This window comes from Oncorhynchus masou, chromosome 13 (assembly GCF_036934945.1).
Source record: "Oncorhynchus masou masou isolate Uvic2021 chromosome 13, UVic_Omas_1.1, whole genome shotgun sequence".
Classification (NCBI taxonomy): Eukaryota; Metazoa; Chordata; class Actinopteri; order Salmoniformes; family Salmonidae; genus Oncorhynchus; species Oncorhynchus masou.
In genome coordinates, this window is record NC_088224.1 from 35,603,151 (window position 1) to 35,626,219 (window position 23,069).

At 42.3% G+C, this 23,069-nt stretch overlaps 1 protein-coding gene across 1 annotated transcript in view; it reads left to right on the plus strand.

The window, feature by feature from the left end:
- The window catches only part of LOC135552169 (phosphatidylinositol 4-kinase beta-like), a 33,672-nt gene that overhangs the window by 2,743 nt on the left and 7,860 nt on the right, over nt 1-23,069 (plus strand). The window contains exon 2 of the mRNA XM_064983622.1: nt 5,071-6,422. Within this exon, the coding sequence (XP_064839694.1) occupies nt 5,085-6,422 (1,338 nt within the window). The 5' untranslated portion in view covers nt 5,071-5,084. The remainder of the gene's footprint in view (nt 1-5,070; nt 6,423-23,069) is intronic.

A 23,069-nucleotide genomic window follows, 5' to 3' on the forward strand; every position in this document is an offset into this window, starting at 1 on the left:
GACATTTTTTGGTACCCTTCCCCATATCTGTGCCTCGACACAGTCCTGTCTCGGAGCTCTATGGACAATTCCTTCAACCTCATGACTTGGTTTTTGCTCTGACTTGCACTGTCAACTGTGGGACTTTATATAGGCAGGTGTGCCTTTCCAAGTCATGTCCAATCAATTGAATTTACCACAGGTGGACTCCAGTCAAGTTTTAGAAACAACTCAAGGATGATCAATGGAAACAGGATGTGCAATTTCTAGTCTCATAGCAAAGGGTCTGTTTTATTTTTTTTAATACATTTGCTAAAATGTCTAAACCTGTTTTCACTTTGTCATTGTGGTGTATTGTGTGTAGATTGGTAAGGACAAACAATTGAATCAATTTCAGAATAAGACTGTAATGTAACAATTTGGAAAAAGTCAAGGGGTCTGAATACTTTTGAATGCACTGTATATGGTTAAGCTGCCTTCTGGAGATGTGTGTTGGAGGGTCTTTGTTGATTTGACGACAACCACACATTCCAACTCTAAAAGAGCATGATGTATCATAGTTTATTCAATGTACGTATTCTAAAAGTTGGGGGATGTTCTTGGTGAAGTCATAATGTGTGAGAGATAGTGATTTGAACCAGTGCCAGATTACTCACTCCCCCGCTATAGCAGAGAAACGTTACCGTCTGTGCTGTGATGGAAAGACTGAAGTGTACAACTGATCCTGCTCGTCACAGTTTCGGAGAGCGAGCGAGACGCCAATCAGTGTTATTCCGCCTGAGTAGCTCATTGTGCCACTATCCCATTAAATAATACATCGGGAGAGGTAGGGCTTTGTGCGCTTGATATTCCACCCCACTGACACACTGACTGCCCTTCCTGTTGTTTTCACTGTCCAGTAGCCGCTCTATAGAAATTAAATAGGGATACAAATTAAAGATGGAAATGCAGGCTGATATCTCCTGTCACACCTGCTGAAAATGCCTTCACTTGTGGTAATGACATTTTAGAGTATACGTAGGTATGTTATGTGGACAGTGGCAGGGTCATTTACCAGCAAGTTTTTATATGCTGTTTGTTTAAGGGGTGATAATTCTGTGTACAGCTCTAGATTTCTGATAATCGAGGGTCGGAGTTCAGGAGGCAAGGACGGCAAATGGACTCCTGTTGCTACATCGCTGGTTGGTCAGTCCAATTAGGTCAGATGTCATTAGTGTTTGGAGTGAGATTTTTCACCATTGATGTAATTGGTAACAGTGACATGCAAACATTTTTAGGGAACATCCCGCATTTCACTCCAGACTTTACCATCCAACCACAACAATGATAAAGGCCATTCAGGCCGGCACACAGTGACTATTTGTGCACAACCACGTTAAGGGGCCACATTAAATAAGCTTGAAAGCCAGGCTGTACTGCCATGGTCTGTCCTGCAAATATCTCAAGCCCAGTTGGCAGTTGTCATATTTTCCTTAAAAGATATGGAGATGCCAGCACGAATACTCAATTATCAAGTGCACATTTGCCTCAAACCCTTGGTCTGGTAAATAACCTTCTCACTGCCTTAATTAACTATGTCACACACAGACTTGATGCCATAAAGGGAGAAGTTGTTGACTCTGTTCGTGTCTGTGCTGTATGACTCGCTCTGTGGAGCAGCAGCTGTGTGGAGGAAGAGAGGTGGCAGGTGCCCACCCCTACAGCCTCAAACCCCACACCTGGAAGCCATCGTCCCACCCCTGCCTGACAGGGCCTGGAGGAGCCGGCACAGGCTCCATTACGTCAGTCACCTGTGTTTTATTAATCGCGACCGTGTCTCATCTGGGTTGTGTTTTACAGTTTGCTGAGTTTGCAATCATTACAACCACACAGAGCCTTGTCAAAGTGCTAATCACTTTTTTTTCAATTGCTGGAAACATTTACTTCCTGAAATTCCACCTAAAGAATTTCTGATGGTGTCAACTGGCGTATCGGTAATGAAATCGGAACATCAAGCACATCCCACAAGAATGAGTCATGTTCTAGGTTACAGCTTGTAAAGTCAGTTAAACATTTATCTGAATAAATATTAGGTAGGCCTCTCTTAGCCATTTAAAAAAAATTAAGAGCTTTCCTTGCTATAATAACATTTGTGGGTACACACTGACCTCCAGTGATATCATATCAGTGCTTTGGGCACATGTCACCGTTAATTGATACTCTAGGCCTTTATACAAGGGAAAGTCAATCTCCATTGTGTGCTAATCTCAGATCAGCTTCTAAAATAACATTTGTGGAGTTAATTAATTAGTCTTGGCCTGGACTATACCTTTGACTCTAAAGCTGTGGTAATAGGAACAGGCTTAGTGTAATAGCACAATGTGCTTTTGGGGCCTGGAATGGGTGTCAGAAGCAGCAGATCAGAATATTGTATCGTGGTCTGTGTTTTAATGTGTAGGCTAAACACACACCGAGCGGGAAGTAGATTACTTGAGTGTTTTGTTCTCTCAAAGTTGAGGCTGGAATGGCAATGTGTATTCTACAAACTGTTCAGCATCAGTGCCCGATTCTGACACAGCAGGGGCGGGACCTTTCCACAACATAATCAGATCTGGTGACAGTCAGAGGATCAGGATGTCTTACAAAGTGAACTGTACCTGAGCATGTGGCCTTGCTCTCTCTCAATCTTAATAGGTCCACAACCCAATGAAACCTATGAGAGCTACAGCATATGCTCATTTTAATAGGTGTAGGAACCTGAGCCATACGTTGTTTTGTATTGGTAAGGCTAGGTCTTCAGTGACTGCCTTTAAACATTTTTTTTATATAGAGAGCAATACACATATGTAGTCAGGGCTACATGCTTTTAAGGAGGATTGTTCAGCTGAAAGAGCCAGCTAAGCTACACAACATGCATTCTAAAAGGGACTCGGGAGGTAGAGGACTCCAAATGCCTTTTGAAAATAGGCTCTATTTTTATTCTAGAAAGTGAAACGTGCTTCAAGTCTACTTGATCAAACCTTTAATCCAACCAAAGATCTACTCCAGAGGTTTGGGTGGTTGTGGAAGTGAGAGGTCCACTTTCAGTTGGTGACGTGAACATTTGCGAAACCTTAAAGGTACTGATAAAGGCAAACATGCAGGGCTGTATCTTCTGTTTCACTGTTGTTGCTCAAGCCTGTGGTATTCATAGGGGACTATCGCACACATGTAATTTAAAGCGCTGTTGCTGACTGCATGCTGAAACCTGTTGAATGACACGCATGTGATATATTCTCATGAAACCAGTTTTAACCATGGAAGTAGCAAATTCAGTTAGAAAACCATGCTATATCTGCAACAATCCACTGTAAGTTTGAAGACCAAGATGCTTAGTTTATGGCACTTTAAAATAAGGCAAACACATTTGACATTTTCGCCTGAATTTTGGACGCTTCACCCCAAGCTCCCATTACCGAAATCTGTCTAAAAGGCCTAGTTTTAGCCTGATGGTTTCTTTCTGGAAATATGTTTACTTTGGTCCCTCAAGTGGTTCTCATGCTTTAATAGCCCCCCCCCATGAATCCCCAAAAAGACATGCCTATTAGCTAGTTTTTAAAGGCGAAACCTTAGTTTTAGTAGAGAACTTCTATGAAAAGTGCCAATCTCCCTCTGTTTGCTGAAAATGACCAGCATTTTGTCATGACATTTCTATACATGAATGATGGACACAATGAATGTGAAATATTGAGCTATCAAATACTTTTCCAGACCTTTTGAATGGAAATGCTGTCGTGGACACTCGCATCAGTGCAATAAAGCATTAATCTCGTCCCCTTCAAGCAATGAGGGGGAATCTGCCTGGTTATGTAACGCTCTAATCCTTTCGGTCCCGGAGGGAATTGGAAAGGGCCTCAAGCACATCTGTGAGGCTTGTGTCATTGGCTCAGACTCGTTCTAGGAAATCTTGGGAGTGCAGCTGCGTGGAGTACTGTGTTTGTCACATCTTTGGACTTGGTTATGGCAGGAGTGTGATCATGGATGTCTGGAGAACCGACCTTGTGACCCAGTAGATCTAATGCTGATTGGAAATGCATGCTTTGTGAATTGATTTTGGTAAAGGTACTGGAATAGATTAAAATGTTTAATACTTGGTCATACTGAACAAAAATATAAACGCAACATGTAAAGCATGGTTTCATGAGCTGAAATAAAAGATCCTAGTATTTTTCCATACGCAAAATAAAACGTATTTCTCTCATTTTGTGCACAAATTTGTTTACATCACTGTTAGTGAGCATTTCTCCTTTGCCAAGATAATCCATCCACCTGACAGGTGTGGTTTATCAAGAAACTGATTAAACGGCATGATCATTACACAGGTGCACCTTGTGCTGGGAACAAAAGGCAACTAAAATGTGCAGTTTTGTCAACACAATGCCACAGATATCTCAAGTTGAGGGAGCGTGCAATTGGCATGCTGACTTCAGGAATGTCCACCAGAGATGTTGCAAGATAATTATGTTCATATCTCTACTATAAGCCGCTTCCAATGTTGTTTTTAGAGAATTTGGCAGTACGTCCAACCGGCCTCACAACCGCAGACCACATGTAACCATGCCAGCCCAGGACCTCCACATCCGGCTTCTTCACCTGTGGGATCGTCTGAGGGAAGGGGTGGGGGAGTGCTGAGGAGTTGTTAATAAAGCCCCTTTGTGGTGAAAAATTAATTCTGATTGGCTGGGCCTGGCTCCTCAGTGGGTGGGCCTATGCCCTCCCAGGCCCACTTATGACTGTGCCCATTTTCAGTCATGTGAAATCCATAGATTAGTGCCTGCTGAATGTATTTCAATTGATGGTCTTCTTTTTTATATGAATTGTAACAGTAAAATTGTTGTAAATGTTGTTTTTTATAGTTTTGTTCAGTATATATTCCAGATGGTAGTTTGCTCTTTTGGTAAATGTTAATTGAGCCATTCAGTTAAATATTTAATAAAAACAAAAAAAATAATATATGACTTCAAGGGTTAGCCTAAAGCATAACTTCAAGAATCAATCTGATGTTATGAATACATTTCCCCTGTCTGTACACTGGTCTCTCATGCTTCACTGACTCATCTCTCCTTCTCCCAGGTTCAACTGCCACCATGGCTGAAATGGAAGTGGCTATCTCTCCTGCCCAGATCGAGACACTTCATCTCAGCCCCTTGCTGTCCTCCACCTCTACATTTTCCTGCCCTTCCTCACCTGGATCCTCTTCTTCCTCATCCTCCTGCTCGGACTGCTCCTCGGACTGCCCCAACCAGCACCAGTCCTCCTCCAGTCCCAGAAGCTCCAGTCCCAGAAGCTCCAGCCCCAGTGGCTGCAGCAGCGGCAGCGATGGCATGCGGGGCTGCAGCCCTCCTTTGGACATCATATCTGAGGACGCTATGGAGCTGGACCTGGTCATCGACCCTGAAGTGGCCCTGAAGGCTTGCCAGGAGGTCCTGCAGAATGTCAAACTTCTGAAGGTTGAGGAAGAACCAGAGTTGTTGGAAAAGTGCAGCCCGCAAAGGCGGCTGCCCAATGGAACAGTATATTTGGAGCCTTTCGACACGGGTTCGATTAAAGAGGAGGAAGAACAGCATGATCCTCTACAACAAATAACGCTACCATGCCCTCTGTCACAACAACCTTGTGACACAGGTTCCATTAAAGAGGAGGAAGAAAGTGATGCTCTTCGACATATTCCTTGTGACACCGGTTCGATTAAAGAGGAGGATGAAGAGGAGGAAGAAAAGTGTGATCCTCCCCGACAAATTACTCCCACATGCCCTCAGTCGCAACAACAGAATGGCGACCAGTCCTCCGCAGCAGCCAAGCAGTCCTTGCTTTTACGGTTATTTGAGTCTAAGCTCTTTGATGTCTCCATGGCCATCTCCTACCTGTACAAGTCCAAAGAGCCCGGCGTCCAGGCCTACATTGGCAACCGCCTCTTCAGCTTCTCGGACGACGACGTGGACTTCCACCTACCCCAGCTGCTCAACATGTACGTCCACATGGACGAGGATATGGGCGACGCCATCCGGCCCTACGTGGTGCACCGCTGCCGCCAGAGCATTGCCTTCTCCCTGCAGACGGCATGGCTGCTCGGCGCCTACTCCTCCGACATGCACATCTCTACCCAGCGCCACTCGCGCGGCACCAAGCTGCGCAAGCTAATCCTCTCCGACGAACTAAAGCCCCACTCGGCTTCTAAAGGTGTAGATCCAGCTGCTGTTGCAGCCGCTAGCCCTGGGCTGCGGGACGGTGCTCGGATTCACCAGCGGCACGCCGTGGCGCTGTCCCCGGCTCCTGACAGCCAAATCATCCCTGCCGATGCCTACCTCTCGCCTTCCAAGCGGACACACCAGCGGTCCAAGTCGGACGCCACGCATTGCACGAGCCTGGCGACTAGCCTCAAGAGAACAGCCAGCAACCCCAAGGTGGAAAGGGGCTACGATGAGGTGAGTGCCTTAACCTCTCTAGGGTACGTGGGACGCTAACGTCCCTGACCTGACAAACATCCAGTGAAAGTGCAGGGTGCCAAATTCAAACAACACAAATCTCATATTTAAAATTCCTCAAACATACATGTATTATACACCATTTTAAAGATAAACTTGTTGTTAATCCCACCACAGTGTCCAATTTCAAAAAGGCTTTATGACTAAAGCATACCATGCGATTATGTTAGGTCAGTACCTAGTCACAAAAAAACACAGCCATTTTTCCAGCCAAAGAGAGGAGTCACAAAAAGCAGAAATAGAGAGGAAATTAATCACTAACCTTTGATCTTCATCAGATGGCACTCATAGGACTCCATTTTAATTTTAATTTATTTCACCTTTATTTAACCAGGTAGGCTAGTTGAGAACAAGTTCTCATTTGCAACTGCAACCTGGCCAAGATAAAGCATAGCAGTGTGAACAGACAACACAGAGTTACACATGGATTAAACAATTAACAAGTCAATAACACAGTAGAAAAAAAGGGTCTATATACATTGTGCCATGTCAATTTACAGAAATACTCATCATAAATGTTGATGACAATATAACTTATGCATGGAATTAAAGATATACTTCTCCTTGATGCAACTGCTGTGTCAGATTTCAAAAAAGCTTTACGGAAAAAGCACACCATGGAATAATCTGAGTACAGCGCTCAGAGACCAAAACAAGCAATACAGATACCCCCATGTTATGGAGTCAACAAAAGTCAGAAATAGCATTATAAATATTCACTTACCTTTGATCTTCATCAGAATGCCCTCCCAGGAATCCCAATTCCACAATAAATGTTAGTTTTGTTCGATAAAGTCCTTAATTTATGTCCAAATACCTCCTTTTTGTTTGCGCATTTAGTACAGTAATACAAATACGCAGGCAATGGGTCCAGACAAAGTCAAAATAGTTATATTGAAGTTCGTCAAAACATGTCATACGAAGTATATAATCAATCTCTAGGATGTTTTTTATCATAAATCTTCAATTATGTTTCAACCGGAGAATTTCTTTGTCTTTAGAAATGAAAGGGAACGGAGTTAACTCTCATGGGCGCGAGCCTGACTGAGCACATGGCCTTCTGGCAGACCCATGACTCAATCAGCTCTCATTCTCTCCCACTTCACAGTAGAAGCCTGAAACAAGGTTCTAAAGACTGTTGACATCTAGTGGAAGCCTTGGGAAGTGCAATATGACCCCACAGACACTTTATTGGATAGGCTAAGACTTGAAAACCTACAAACCTCAGATTTCCCACTTCTGGGTTGGATTTTTTTCTCTGGTTTTTGCCTGCCAAATTAGTTCTGTTATACTCACAGACATCATTCAAACAGTTTTAGAAACTTCAGTGTTTTCTATCCAAATCAACTAATAATATGCATATCCTAGCATCTGGGCCTGAGTAGCAGGCAGTTCACTCTGGGCACGCTTTTCATCCGGATGTGAAAATACTGCCCTCCACCCCAAAGAAGTTAAAATCTTTTGTCATACAAAAAGAGGGGCGAGTGTTATCTGAGTTGTAGAGTATAGAAGATGTTCTTTTTAACCGTGTCTTCAATAGGCCTGTTGCATACATGTTCTCTTTGTTAATAGTCACTGTAGATGATCGAGCAGAGTAAACCCTGTGTGGATTTTAGTTTTAAGAATCTGAGCCCCTACTCTGATTACCAAGTTTTTCTCTGTGTGTCAGTAATAAATGCGTGTCCTACATAACACTGGGATTCAGCAAGTTAAATTTTTTCAACTACACTAGATCGTGGCAGGTCAGCAAGACTTTTCTTCGCAGGTGCAGTGAATGCTTGCGACTTACGGCATTGTCTCACAATAATATTACTTGTGGAAAAACTGTGTCAAAATGGAACATTCTTTGGGAGCACAGGATTACACATTTAGGATCTTCAGGAGCACTGTTCCAGCTCCTTCTATAGACTGAGGCTAGGCTGGCTAGACCAACTAATAAAGAAGGGGGTGGGGTTAGGTAGCATCTGTCCCACATCTCCAGAGTTCCCTCCCTATTGTTTTGGATGTGCAGTCTACTCCCTCTTCTTTTTGGCTGGACTTCTCAGCCAGATTGCTCTGCAGCTGGTGTCAGAGGTCGGAGTGAGTTTGAGTCCCTCTCGACAGGAGCGCTTGTTGTAAAAATGGGTCACTTTCTATTGTTGCTGGTATTCAATTGTTTACCAGATGCTATTGTGAGTATGGTTTTGTGTTGAGGCAGGATTTGTCAGTGTTGACCAGGGATATGGGCCTTGTGGTAAACCACATGAAAGCCATGCCTCTTGGTTGGAAGAGACACTTTCAAACAGTGTGGTTTCCTTGTGAGTGCACAGGGAAAGAATGTTAGGGATAGTGTTTATCTGCTTCCCCTTTTTGGCCTTTCTGTCTCGCTGACTGTCTGAACTTAAATCTGGCTTGCAGCCTTCTTCCATCTCATCAGGGGATCTGTTATTTTATGAGAAAGACAGAACAATGTCCTGAACCAGAGCAGAGAGATGGTCACATTCCCTCTCCTCTCGTTTTATATATTTTACTCTCATTTCACTTCCACCCCTTTTTAAATGTTTTTTTATATACTTTTTAGGCAAGTGGACTCTCCCAGACATCTTGCTGTGTTGTCTTCTCCCTACTTCCAATGTTCCCTCTTTTACCTCTAGTCTCTCTCGCTCTGCTGCCTTTTTTCATTCTGTTTTTTTGTTCCCGTTTTTGTCATCCTTTTTTTAATATCCCCTAACCCGCCCTCTCTCGGCTAATATCCTCTCCTTCTTTCACTGTCCCTCATTCTGTTTTCCTCCTCTCCCTTCGCCAGTTGTGCCTGCATCAAACCTCCCCGCTGGGATTTTGGGTGCTTAGTGATCCATGTCGGTGCTCTGTGAAGACTCGTGTAGGGCGGGTGGAGCCCAATAACGATCCACAGAACACAACCAACACCACAAAGGAGTTCAAGGGCACATCACTCTATTGACTCTGGTCTTTAGGATGTATGAGCAAAGATGGGCAGAAACTGCATCTCCAATAGAAATCCCTGTCGTGCTGAACTGTGCTTGTGCAGGCCGTGCTTGTCAAAGGCACTCCTTCGATATAACGTTTTTGATGAACCCTTTCACAAGGTTATAGTAATGACAGTTTCTGCTACTTAAGACATTGTCTCAACTGTTTTGCATTTGAGAAAATTAATAATTAAGGATAATTTTTTTTTAAACTTCTCCCATTGACTTGCCAAACTCCGGTCTGCTTCGCAATCGTTCCCGGAAGTCTCGCAATGTTGCGCCTCTGGGTTTAGAAACTGATCACGAGATGTAATGCAAGCAGTCCATTTTGCTTTGATGATAAATACTGTACTGATAGTCCTTATTGATAAGGCTTCACTCGCCATCTTGTTAGTCCTGAGCTGTGTTCAAATACTCATGCTAACCGCACTATTTGTGACAAAATGAGTATGTAATATGCTTATTGGTCATAGTATGGATATAGTTAGGATGCCAAAAGTTCCCGGATATGTCGTACTACAATTGCGAAAATTCGAAGTATACAAGCAGTGGCCCATAATGCAATTCTCCAGGAAATGGTCGTGGCTTTACAACAATTTCAGATTAGAAGAAAATGGCGGAAAATATACAGTGAAAGTACGACGAGAGCGGATACATTGGCTGCTTTTAAGAAAATGTTGAGCAATGTAATAAGGTAATGACTTTTCAAATAAATTGCGTTACATGTTATGTTGGCTGACAATTTTTTAGCTACGCTATCCTTACAAACCACATATCATTACAGTAGCTGAAAGCATAACTTTTGTTTATAGGATGCTAAAATTAACTAATAATATGTAGTGTGTGTATACTAATTGAGTATGCAGTATGTTTGTATGGGTATTCAAACACAGCTCTGTTTAAAGGCCTAATTGAATAACTAGGTTTTTCTCTTTTTACTTGGCCTCTGGCTGCATTGCATCAGTGAGGGGGAAAAAAAACATCAGGACACAAAGCACAGCGAGGAGGAAGACGAATGCTGTGAAATACACTGAAGTGCCTTTGAACGGGGTATGGTAGCCAGGTACACCGGTTTGTGTCAAGAACTGCAACACTGCTGGGTTTTTCCACACTCAACAGTTTCCAATGTGTATCAGGAATGGTCCACCACCCAAAGGACATCCAGCTAACTTGACAACTCTGGGAAGCATTGGCGTCAACATGGACCAGCATCCCTTTCCTGACGAATTCAAATCAAATGTATTTATAAAGCCCTTTTTTACATCAGTTGATGTCAAAAAGTGCTATACAGAAACCCAGCATAAAACCCCAAATGGCAAGCATTGCAAGATGAATTGAGGCTGTTCTGAAGACAAATTGGGGGTGCAACGCAATATTAGGAAGATGTTCTTAATGTTTTGTACACTCAGGGTATGTCCACCATTTTGAGCCGCGCTTTAATGTGAGTGGGACGCCCCCGCAGTGCAGTTTGGGTGGGTGTTGCATAAAGGTGCTTTTGTTTAAAGTCTGGGTTTAGCTGTCAGTGTCCAGCAGGCCCCCTCCGCCTCACTACTTCCCTCTTCCTGCCCCCCGCGTAGTCTTGGCAACAAAGCTGCTGGGCTGGGGCACTGTGGTGGATTAGGATGGCTCCTTTTTTATTCAGAGTGGTATTAAATGTAAAATAGATTAGATGTTTAACTATAGATGCAACTGTCGCTTTACACAAATGATTGTGGTTTTATATATACAAGTACCAGTAAAACGTTTGGACACATACTCATTCCAGGTTCTTTATTTTTACTCTTTACTACATAGAAGAATGTATAATAATAGTGAAGACATCAAAACTATGAAATTTCACACATGGAATCATGTAGTAATCAAAATAGATTTTATATTTGAGATTCTTTAAAGGAGCCACTCTTTGCCTTGACAGTTTTGTACACTTTTAGCATTCTCTCAACCAGCTTCATGAGGTAGTCACCTGGAATGAGTTTAAATTAACAGGCATTCTGCAGCGATACGCCATCCCATGTGGTTTGCACTTAGTGGGACTATTTGTTTTTCAACAGGACAATGACCCAACACACCTCCAGGCTGTGTAATGGCTATTTGACCAAGAAGGAGAGTGATGGAGGGCTGCAACAGATGGCTTGGCTTCCACAATTCTTTAAAAAAAAATCACCCAACCTCAACCCAATTAAGATGAGTTGGATTGCAGAGTGAAGGAAAAGCAGCCAACACGTGCTCAGTATATGCGGGAGCTCCTTCAAGACCGTTGGAAAAGGATTCCAGGTGAAGCTGTTTGAGAGAATGCCAAGAGTGTGCAAAGCTGTCATCAAGGCAAAGGGTGGCTACTTTGAAGAGTATAAAATAGATTTAGATTAGTTTAACACCTTTTTGGTTACTACATTATTCCATATTTGTTATTTCATAGTGTTGATGTCTTCACTGTTATTCTATAATGTAGAAAATAATACAAATTAATGAGTAGGTGTGTCCTAACTTTTGACTGGTACTGTACATACAGTGCATTCGGAAAGTTTTAAGACCTCTTGACTTTTTCCACGTTTTGTTATGTTACATCCTTTATTCTAAAATTGATTAATTAAATGTTTTTCCTCATCAATCTACACACAATACCCACAATGACAGAGTGAATACAGGTTTTTAGAAATATTAGCAAATATATTAAAAAAATAATAATTTACTCTGACAGAGCTACAGAGTTCCTCTGTGGAGATGGCAGAACCTTCCAGAAGAAAAACCATCTCTGCAGCGCTCCACCAATCAGGCCTTTATGGTAGAGTGGACAGATGGAAACCACTTCTCAGTAAAGGCACATGACAGCCCACTTGGAGTTTGCCAAAAGGCACCGAAAGACTCGCAGACAATGAGAAACAAGATTCTCTGGTCTGATAACTCTTTTTGGCCTGAATGCCAAGCGTCTGGAGGAAACCTGGCACCATCCCTACGGTGAACCATGGTCGCAATATCATGCTGTAGGGATGTTTCAGCGGCAGGGACTGGGCGACTAGACGGGATCAAGGGGAAAGCTGAACTGAGCAAAGTACAGAGAGACCCTTGATGAAAACCTCCTCCAGAGCACTCAGGACCTGACTAGGGTGACAGTTCACCTTCCAACAGGACAACGCAGGAGTGGCTTTGGGACAAGTCTCTGAATGTTCTTGAGTGACCCAGCCAGAGTCCGGAATTGAACTCGCTCGAACATCTCTGGAGAGACCTGAAAATAGCTGTGCAGTGACACTCCCCATCTAACCTGACAGAGCTTGAGAGGATCTGCAGAGACAAATGGGAGAAACTCCCCAAATACAGGTGTGCCAAGCTTGTAGCGTCTTACCCAAGAAGACTCTAGGCTGTAATCGCTGCCAAAGGTGCATCAACAAAGTACCGCGTGAAGAGTCTGAATACTTATGTAAATGTGATATTTCAGTAATTTTTTTAAATAAATGTGCAAACATTTGTACAAACCTGTTCTAGCTTTGCCATCATTGGGGAAATAAACGATTGAATCAATTTTAGAATAAGGCTGTAATGTAACAGGGGGGCGCGTCAAGGAGTCTGAATACTTTTCAAATGCGCTGTGTGTGTACAAGTTTGGACACCGCCTTGTTCAAGGGTTTTTATTTATTTTACTATTTTTCTACAATGTAGAATAATAGTGAAGACAAACTATGATATAACACATGGAATCATGTAGTAACCAAAAAATTGTTAAACATATCAAAATATATTTGAGTTTCTTCAAAGTAGCTACCAATAGCACACTAACTCAAACCTCCCCTTTTTTATTGTATGTATACTTGTCCGGTGAATGGATTATCTTGGCAAAGGAGAAATGCTCACAGGGATGTGAACACGTTTGCACATTTTAGGGAATCTTTTTGTGTGTATGAAACATTTCTGGGATCTCTTATTTCAGCTCATGAAATATGGCACCAACACTTTACGTGTTGCTTTTATTTTTGTTCAGTGTAGTTGGATTGGTTGCATTAAAAATAGACATTTTGGTGGCAGACATGCTTCAACATTGACTTGTTTGACTGCTGTAAAATCAGTTTTGTACATTTTTAGACTGACTTCCTTGTAAGATAAACTAGTACAGAGAAGCTATGTGTTGTCACCAGGTTAGCTCTGCATTGCGCAATGGTATTCTAACACGTGGCCATATGTTCAACAATCACCTGGACTACAGGTGCAAAGGACGTCTGCTCTACTGCTGACGTCCATGCATATAGATAATGCATTTCTGCCGCACCTTGTGTTCTGCAGGTAACCAAGCCTCCCTGTCAACTCTATCCCCAGGTCATCAGCAATGTGTACTTTGGTTACAGGTCTATTGGGTGAGCAGTTACTGACTGTACAGGTACATTCCAGAAGGTATCCTGCGCCTAATTGCTCATTTAGGTTAAACTCCTGAAATGCATTGCGTTGTAGAGGAAAAAACAAGATTTTGTGTCATTTAAGCACTGAATCAATCAGCGTGACATTTTTTCAGTTCTTTAAAAATGTGTCCGCAACTCCAGTCAAAATATTTTGCCACCCTTGCACTGTTTTGTTTCTCTTTTCAAAACTGATTGAATTAGTATTTATACTGTGTAGGAACCTGCAAGGTGAGAAGTTACACTAACCGAGAATCACCTGCCTCCAAACAAATTTGAAGTGAAAAATCTTCATTTCATTAAAAAAAGTACTTTCTTGGTTCTGTGCATAGGTGCCAATATATTTGACCCCAACTGTAGAACAACAACGACTAGGACTGTGAAGGTCATAGACTTTTGAATGACTTATAGGTTGGTCAAATTACTTGGTCAGCCAACAATTTTGTATTTCATTTTTCTTGTTTGACTGCATGTGCTGGTGCTGCAGGGAGGGAGGCGTTGCTAGAACATGTTGCTTGTTTCAGCAAGCAGCAACAAAGTTTCATGATGCATCAGGCTGTCCCATCTTCAGTCAGGTGTTTGTTTCAAATCCAGCTTTATTTATACAGCACATTTTAGACATGGCTTGCAACGCAATGTGTTTACATACAATAAATAAAAGCTTAGATATTTACTACAAACAAAAAATCAATAAAAATAATGAGAGAATGTCAAGAGTGTGTAAAGGGTGGCTACTTGGAATCTTGAAAATATTGAAAATATTTTGATTAGTTTAACTTTTTTTTGGTTACTACATGATTCCATATGTGTGTTTTGTCTTCACTATTATTCTACAATGTAGAAAATAGTTTTAAAAAAGAAACCCTCGAATGAGTAAGTGTCCAAACTTTTGACTTGTACTGTATGCCAAGTTGCTCTCTCATAATATCATAATGGACCTGACTTTCTTCACTTCTGCTCTGCCTTTCTCCAACGTCTCTTTAATTTAGTTTCTTCACTCATCCAATGAACTCTGTTTGATGTGGCCTCTTTCAGCTATGGCATCAATGGTTGCTCTTAATTTTCTATTAAAGTGATCAACTAAATCATCACGAGGAAGGCAGAATAAGTGGTGAAGTATTGTTCATACACTCAGTCTGTAGCAACTTCAGAGAGGGAAGCATTTCTTAATAATGCGTTAGGTATTACACTGTGCTATGGGCAACAAGGTAGTAAAAAATGCACAGTGGGGATCCGATACATCAACAATAAAGGATATGTCAATATAAAGCCCCTTGGTATTAACCAGGTCCAGAGTATGGCTGTGGTTATGGGTGGGCCCAGTAACATGTTGGATAAAGTCCATAGAGCTCAAAAGATTAATAAATTCAATGGCCTTGGAGTCTGTCTCTTTTGTCAACATGAATATTAAAATCGCCCAACACAATGATTTTATCATAGTTCTCAAGGACAATAGACAAAAGTTCAGTTTAAACCTCTAGGCTAGGGGGCAGTATTTTGATGTTTGGATGAAACACGTGCCCAAAGTAAACTGCCTATTTCTCAGGGCCAGAAGCTAGAAAATGCATATAATTGGCAGATTAGGACAGAAAACACTAAAGTTTCCAAAACTGTTAAAAATATTGTCTGAGTATAACAGAATTGAATGGCAGGCGAAAACCTGAGGAAAATCCATCCAGGAAGTGCTGTTTTTCTGAAACTACTCTTTTCCATTGCAAGCCTATCCTCCATTTTAAAGGGATATCAACCAGACTCCTTTCCCTATGGCTTCCACAAGGTGTGAACAGTCTTTAGACATAGTTTCAGGCTTTTATTCTAAATAATGAGCGAGAATGATCACATCGTGTCAGTGGATAGCCAGATGTCCTCAGATTTGTGCATGCACGCGTGCCGGGAGCGAGACCTTTTCCTTCTCTTCTATTGAAAAGGCTACCCTCCGGTTGAAATATTATTTATTGTAAAAACAACCTGAGGATTGATTATAAAAAAAATGTTTGACATGTTTCTACGAACTTTACGGATACTATTTGGAATTTTCATCTGCCCTTCGTGACCGCACAAGCCTGTGGATTACTGAACAAAACGCGCCAACCAAATGGAGGTTTTTGGATATTAAGAGAATCTTTATCGAACAAAACAAACATTTATTGTGTAACTGGGAGTCTCGTGAGTGCAAACATACGAAGATCATCAAAGGGAAGTCATTAATTTTGCTTTTCTGAGCTTCATGGCCAATCTACTTTGCTGCTAGCTCTTTAATGTTTTGTCTGAGAGCTGGCCTCACATAGTCTCATGGTTTGCTTTCACTGTAAAGCCTTTTTGAAATCTGACACGCCGGCTGGATTAGCAGCAAGTTCAGCTGTGTTTTGGTGTATTGCACTTGTGATTTCATGAAAAATTTAATATTTTTAGTAATTTAATTAGAATTCACCGGATAGTACGGGGGAGGCTTCAATAAGAGCGGCACTACAGTATGATTACAGCCATGTTTCAGTGAGGAACATGCAATCAACTTTGCTCAGTAATGAGGTCATTCACGAGGGAGGTTTTATTTGTGATTGCTTTAAAAAAAAATGAGAGTTTCATATTCTGTCCCTGGGGCATCTGCCTTGAGGTAACCAATGGAATAAGAATCAAATGATTAATGTTAGACCCACTAGAAGGTGAAGATAACCTCTCTAGGGGGTGTGGGATGCTACCGTCCCTCCTGGCCAACATCCAGTGAAATTGTAGAGCGCCAACTTCAAAAACAGAAATACTCATAACAATTAATATAACATCGGTTTAAAAATGAACTTTGTGTTAATCCAACCACGGTGTTAGATTTCAAAAAGACTTTACAGTAAAAGCAAACCATGCGATTATCTGACAACAGCGCCCAGCAGACCAATCATTACAAACAGTTAGCAGTCAAGAAGAGGAGTAACAAAAGTCAGAAATGGCGATAAAATGTGTATCACTTACCTTTGACCTTCATAAGATTGCACTCCCAAGATTCCATGTTACACAAATGTTCATTTTGTTCGATATTGTCCCTCTATATTCAAAAACCTCAGTTTTGTTGGTGTATCCCCCCCCCCCCCAGTAATCCATGGAACAAAGCGCGGTCACAACAGACACAAAATCTAAAAAGTACCATAAAAGTTTGTAGAAACATGTCAAACGATGTTTGTAATCAATCCTCAGGTTGTTTTTGTCATAAATAATCAATCATATTTCAACCGGACAATGGCTTCGTCAATAGAAAAGGAAAAACAAGAAAGGCACGGTCCAGGTTACGTGCAGGACTCATGTCTGGAAATTTCCACTGTCGTCTCATTGAAAGTGGTGTTTCTCCCTCATTTTTCAGAGTAAAAGCCTGAAACTATGCCTAAAGACTGGCCACATGTAGTGGAAGCCATAGGGATCGTGAACTGCGTCCATAAGTCTTTGTATGGTGGATAGTCTTTCAATGGAAAAACCGGCATTTCAAAAATAATAGCACTTCCTGGATGGATTTTCCTCAGGTTTTCGCCTGCCATATCAGTTCTGTTATACTCACAGACATTATTTTAACAGTTTTGGAGAGTAGAGTGTTTTCTAGAAATTAGAGTCCTATCCAAATCTACCAATTATATGCATATCCTAGTTTCTGGACCTGAGTAGCAGGCAGTTTTACTTTGGGCATGCTTTTCATCCAAAATTCCAAATGCTGCCCAATACCCTAGTGAGGTTAAAGAAACGTACTGTAAATTAGGTTACTAACAATAACCATAGTTCCATTTCTACAGGAGTTTACAAGATTTCCAAGTCCTATTTTGCTTATTCTGACAGGGTGAACTGGAGCACTACCAGACCCTGTCCATCAGTCTCTAAAACAGTTTGCAGTGTTGCTGGAAATTATCCCGGAACCCCTGCGGTTAGAGTGAATCCCATATCTTTATAAAAAAGTGCTGGTTGGTCCCACAGCAAATCGAAGTTGTCACAAAAAGAGACATTTCTGTCATTGCAACATTTCTTCAGGTGCTTGTTCAGGGTAAAGAGTCAGCTAAAACATTCCAAGCCCCTTCAGTAGCACGGGAGGGGGCTTTAGAGAATTATTATTTTCCCTGTGCTAACGAGGGTGTTTTTTAAAAAGCTAAGCTGTTTGGTAGCTGGAGCGGATCTTCTCGGACAGATGAAGAGTGGCCAGACTGCCTCCCCTATCGCCTATGTCTTGTGAGTGTCCAGCCAGATGTTAAGGAGTTGACCTTAAAATCTGTCTGTTGGATTGGGACAGATCAACGCTGCCCGACTCATTGACAGTTTTGCTATAGGTGGCATTTAGATCTGACATTGGGTTTTCCTGGATTACGGCAAGGTCGGTGTACTTAGAAAGCAAGTTATCCTTTTCTCCCAGCCAAGCTAACAGCCAGAACATCTCTTCCTTAAACTGCTTGATGATGGTGCATTTCAGGCAAACAAATCCCTGCCCATTTTCCAGTCACACCTTCATTGTGTGAAAAACATTTATCCTGATACAACTGTGCCCTGCTGTGGATAAAAACACAGGTGGGCAAGCGCTGCCAGCGTTGGCCTGCTCGGTTTTCATGATGGCTAGCGGCTAACTGCTACTTAACAGGAATTCAGGACATGTTTTGGGAAGTGTTGCCCAGACACTATTTATTTGGAACACAAATGAATTATTGTGCCTTGTTAAGCACTGGTCCAGAACGTGTTAGAAAAAAAAAAAAACTTTTTAAATGAGGAAATCCAATCCCAGTAACTCTCAGGGACCCTTCCTCAATAGACTGTCCTGTCCACTCCGGAAGTGATGTTCAGGAAGTCATGACGTTTGGTCATGGTCCAGAAAACGACACTTCACAGGAAAGGCGTTTGATATTTGACTACGAAAGTAGAACACAAAGGAAGCTATTTGGTTTGCGTGTCAACACAAAAAGACCTAAGGAAATGCAATGAAACACGGGTTCCTCATCCTGGAAAAAAAAGTTTTGAATGGGCCTAACCAATGTCACCTCTCGGCTCTGTTTCAATGTCCACACCAACCAGCATACCACCTAGTGTATGTATTGGACACGATTTCTTTGTGGTATACTAATATGGACATTGCACTACATTCCAAAGGTCTCTCAACCCCTTGGGTTGTTTTCCCTCTAATTGGATAACTTGCTTCAGGTTTTCCCCCAACAAAAAATTTCAGACACTGCTAAATGTAATGTCTCCTGATCCTGAATGAGAGGATAGTATAGGAAGATTTTGAGTGGAAAGCTCCAGTGTCACATGCAAGGTCAGTCATAATTACACATTTTACTTGGTAGTTCTAAGCAACATAATCTGGTAGTAGTTCATGTGGCAAAAATAGGCCTACCTGGTATTTTAAGGTAGATATCAAATCAGTTTTATTTGTCACGTGCGCCGAATACAACAGGTGTAGACCTTACAGTGAAATGCTTACTTGCAGGCTCTAACCAATGGTGCGAAAAAGTGCGTGTAGGTAAGTAACGAATAAAACAACAGTAAAAAGACATTTGAAAAAAAGAGTAGCAAGGCTATATACAGACACCTGTTAGTCAGGCTTATTGAGATGGTATGAACATGTAGGTATCGTTAAAGTGACTGCATATATGATGAACAGAGTAGCAGAAGCGTAAAAAGAGGGGTTGGCGGGTGGTGGGACACAATGCAGATAGCCCGGTTAGCCGATGTGCGGGAGCACTGGTTGGTTTGGCCATTTAGGTAGTATGTACATGATTGTATAGTTGAAGTGAATATGCAAATAAGATAAACGGAGAGTAGCAGCAGCGTAAAAAAGGGGTTGGGGGTGGCACACAATGCAAATAGTCTGGGTAACCATTTGGTTACCTGTTCAGGAGTCTTATTGCTTGGGGGTAAAAAGTGTTGAAGCCTTTTTCTCCTAGACTTGGCACTCCGGTACCGCTTTCCATGCAGTAGTAGATAGAACAGTCTATGACTGGGGTGGCTGGGGTCTTTGACAATTTTTAGGGCCTTCCTCTGACACCGCCTGCTGTAGAGGTCCTAGATTGCAGGCAGCTTAGCCCCAGTTATGTACTGGGCCTCTGAAGTGCTTTGCGGTCGGATGCCGAGTAATTGCCGTACCAGACAGTGATGCAACCGGTCAGGATGCTCTCTGTTGCCGCTGTAGAACCTTTTGAGGATCTCAGGACCCATGCCCAATCTTTTTAGTTTCCTGAGGGGGAATAGGCTTTGTCGTGCCCTCTTCACGACTGTCTTGGTGTGCTCGGTGATCCTTTTTCCTGTAGTCCACAATCATCTCCTTAGTCTTGGTTACATTGAGGGATAGGTTGTTATTCTGGCACCGCCAGGTCTCTGACCGTCTCGTCGTGATTAGCAAACTGTTTTCATCTGCAAACTTAATGATGGTGTTGGAGTCGTGCCTGGCCATGCAGTCGTGGGTGAACGGGGAGTTTTTTTAACATTTATTTTACCTTTTATTTAACTAGGCAAGTCCGTTAAGAACAAATTCTTATTTTCAATGACGGCCTAGGAACAGTGGGTTAACTGCATGTTCAGGGGCAGAACGACAGATTTGTACCTTGTCAGCTCGGGGGTTTGAACTTGCAACCTTCCGGTTACTAGTCCAACGCTCTAACCACTAGGCTACCCTGCCGTGTACAGGAGGGGACTGAGCACACACCCCTGGGGAGCTCCAGTGTTGAGGATCAGCGTGGCAGATGTGTTGCTACCTACCCTCACCACCTGTGGGCGGCCTGTCAGGAAGTCCAGGATCCGTATTGACGCTTTGCCTGTTTGATGGTTCATCACAGGGCATAGCAGGATTTCTTGTAAGCTTCCGGGTTAGAGTCCTGCACCTTGAAAGCGGCAGCTCTACCCTCTTAGCTCAGTGCGAATGTTGCCTGTAATCCATGGCTTCTGGTTGGGGTATGTACGTACAGTCACTGTGGGGATGACGTCCTCAATGCACTCATTGATAAAGCCAGTGACTGATGTGGTGTATTCCTCAATGTCATCGGAAGAATCCCAGAACATGTTCCAGTCTGTGATAGCAAAGCAGTCCTGTAGTTTAGCATCTGCTTCATCTGATCATTTTTTTTATAGACCGAGTCACTGGTGCTTCCTGCTTTAATATTGGCTTGTAAGCAGGAATCAGGAGGATAGAGTTGTGGTTGGATTTACCAAATTGAGGGCGAGGGAGAGCTTTGTACGTGTCTCTGTGTGTGGAGTACAGGTGATCTAGAATTGTTTTTCCTCTGGTTGCACATTTAACATGCTGATAGAGGTTTGGTAGAACTGATTTAAGTTTCCCTGCATTAAAGTCTCCGACCACTAGGAGCGCCACCTCTGGGTGAGTGGTTTGCTTATTTCCTTATACAGCTGGCTGAGTGCAGTCTTAGTGCCAGCATCTGTCTGTGGTGGTAAATAAACAGCCATGAAAAGTATAGCTGAGAACTCTCTAGGCAAGGAGTGTGGCCTGCAGTTTATCACAATATACTCTACTCCAGGCGAGCAAAATCTAGAGACTTCCTTAGATTTTGTGCACCAGCTGTTGTTTACAAATATGCACAGACCGCCCCCCTCGTCTTACCGGAGTGTGCTGTTCTATCCTGCCGGTGCAGCGTGTATCCCGCTAGCTGAATATCCATATCGTCATCCAGCCACGATTCCGTGAAGCATAGGATATTAGTTTTTGATGTCCCTTTTGGTAGGATATTCGGGATCGTACCTCCTCTAGTTTATTGTCAATGATTGCACGTTGGTGAGTAATATTGATGTAACGGCAGCTTTCCTAGTGGTCTTCTGCGGGTCTGGACAAGGCATCCGGCTCTTTGTCCTCTGCGTTGCTTCCTTTTGCGAATAATTGGGATGTCTGCCCTGTGGGGTGTTTGGAGAATATCGTGTGAGTCCTGCTTGTTGTTGTTGATATGATGGAGATGCAGAAATTAAACAGCATAGTGGGTCAATTTCCGCAACATCTAAGCACATTAAAGTTCGAGGATCAACTTCTCCACAGTTTTGATCGCCTGGCTACCACGATATAACTGTGAGAGCAAAGTCTTGCCTCTCACGCATCTCAATATCTCTGGTGGCAACATGATTTTGCTGAGTGCCCCTTTAACTAAGAATTGACAAATTAAGCTCATCTTTTTTTTGTGTGTTACTTATCTTAACAAAAATTGAACTGTCCTATATGTTAGACTACTTAATTGGAGCTTGATTCATTGTTTCCATAAAACTAATAAGTAACTATTTTTTAAATAGTTACCTTTTGATTGAGATGTTATCTAATTCCAAAGTAGCCTGAAAGTGGAACTGACAGCATTTTAGCAACATTAAATCTTAATCTGTTCACATACACCCTTCCAGGAAGAATGACACTTTTTAAAACATTTTCTGACATCAAGCACTTATGGTCAGTTTCATGCATTCATTCATTCTTAGAATGTTTGGGAATTACGTAGAGTAAGGCATTTATGAAAATGCTATAGCAATATAGAATTTGTGCGTTTTGGACAGTTAGGTTTCATTTACTGCAGTTTCTACTAATAAAAACATGTCTTGTCCAGGACCGGAGTATATGCAGACCGTTGCGCCAGTAGACCTTTTATGTAAAGGCATTTCCAATCAGGCCTGACATAATTCACTTTGAACTGGACTGTGTGTTTACAGGCAGTTGCAACTGTGCAACTTCAGATCCGTAGAACGCATTCGCCAAAAGCCACAAAATAACGTTACACCTGACTGGATTTCTGCCACTATGTCAATACCACGGGAGTCCTTTTTACATTTGTGACATTTACAATCCTATTGATGAAATAGTCATAAAAAGGAAATCTCTCTCTCTCGATGGTTTGCACAACAAGATCATCAACTAATGTTAGCCAGAGCAAGATGGGGAATTGAAGCCTACTCATCCTTCTGCAGCTTGTCTGCCTATGATTTGTACTTGTCCCAACCAAGCACCTAAGCTAACTGGCTAAAGTTGGCTAGCTCTACTATAGCTACTTCCAGACACTGTATACATGTTATCTAGAGCAGGGTTTCCCAAAATCTGTCCTAGGGCCCCCCTGGCTGCACATTTTGGGTTTTGCCCTAGCACTACACAGCTGTTTCAAATAATCAATGCTTGATGATGTTGGTTATTTGAAACAGCTGTGTAGTGCTAGGGCAAAAAACTAAGCATGCACTGGGGGGCCTCAGGAAACCCTGATCCAGTGCATTCGTGACTATTACTGACATGGTCGTAGTGCATTCGCAAATTC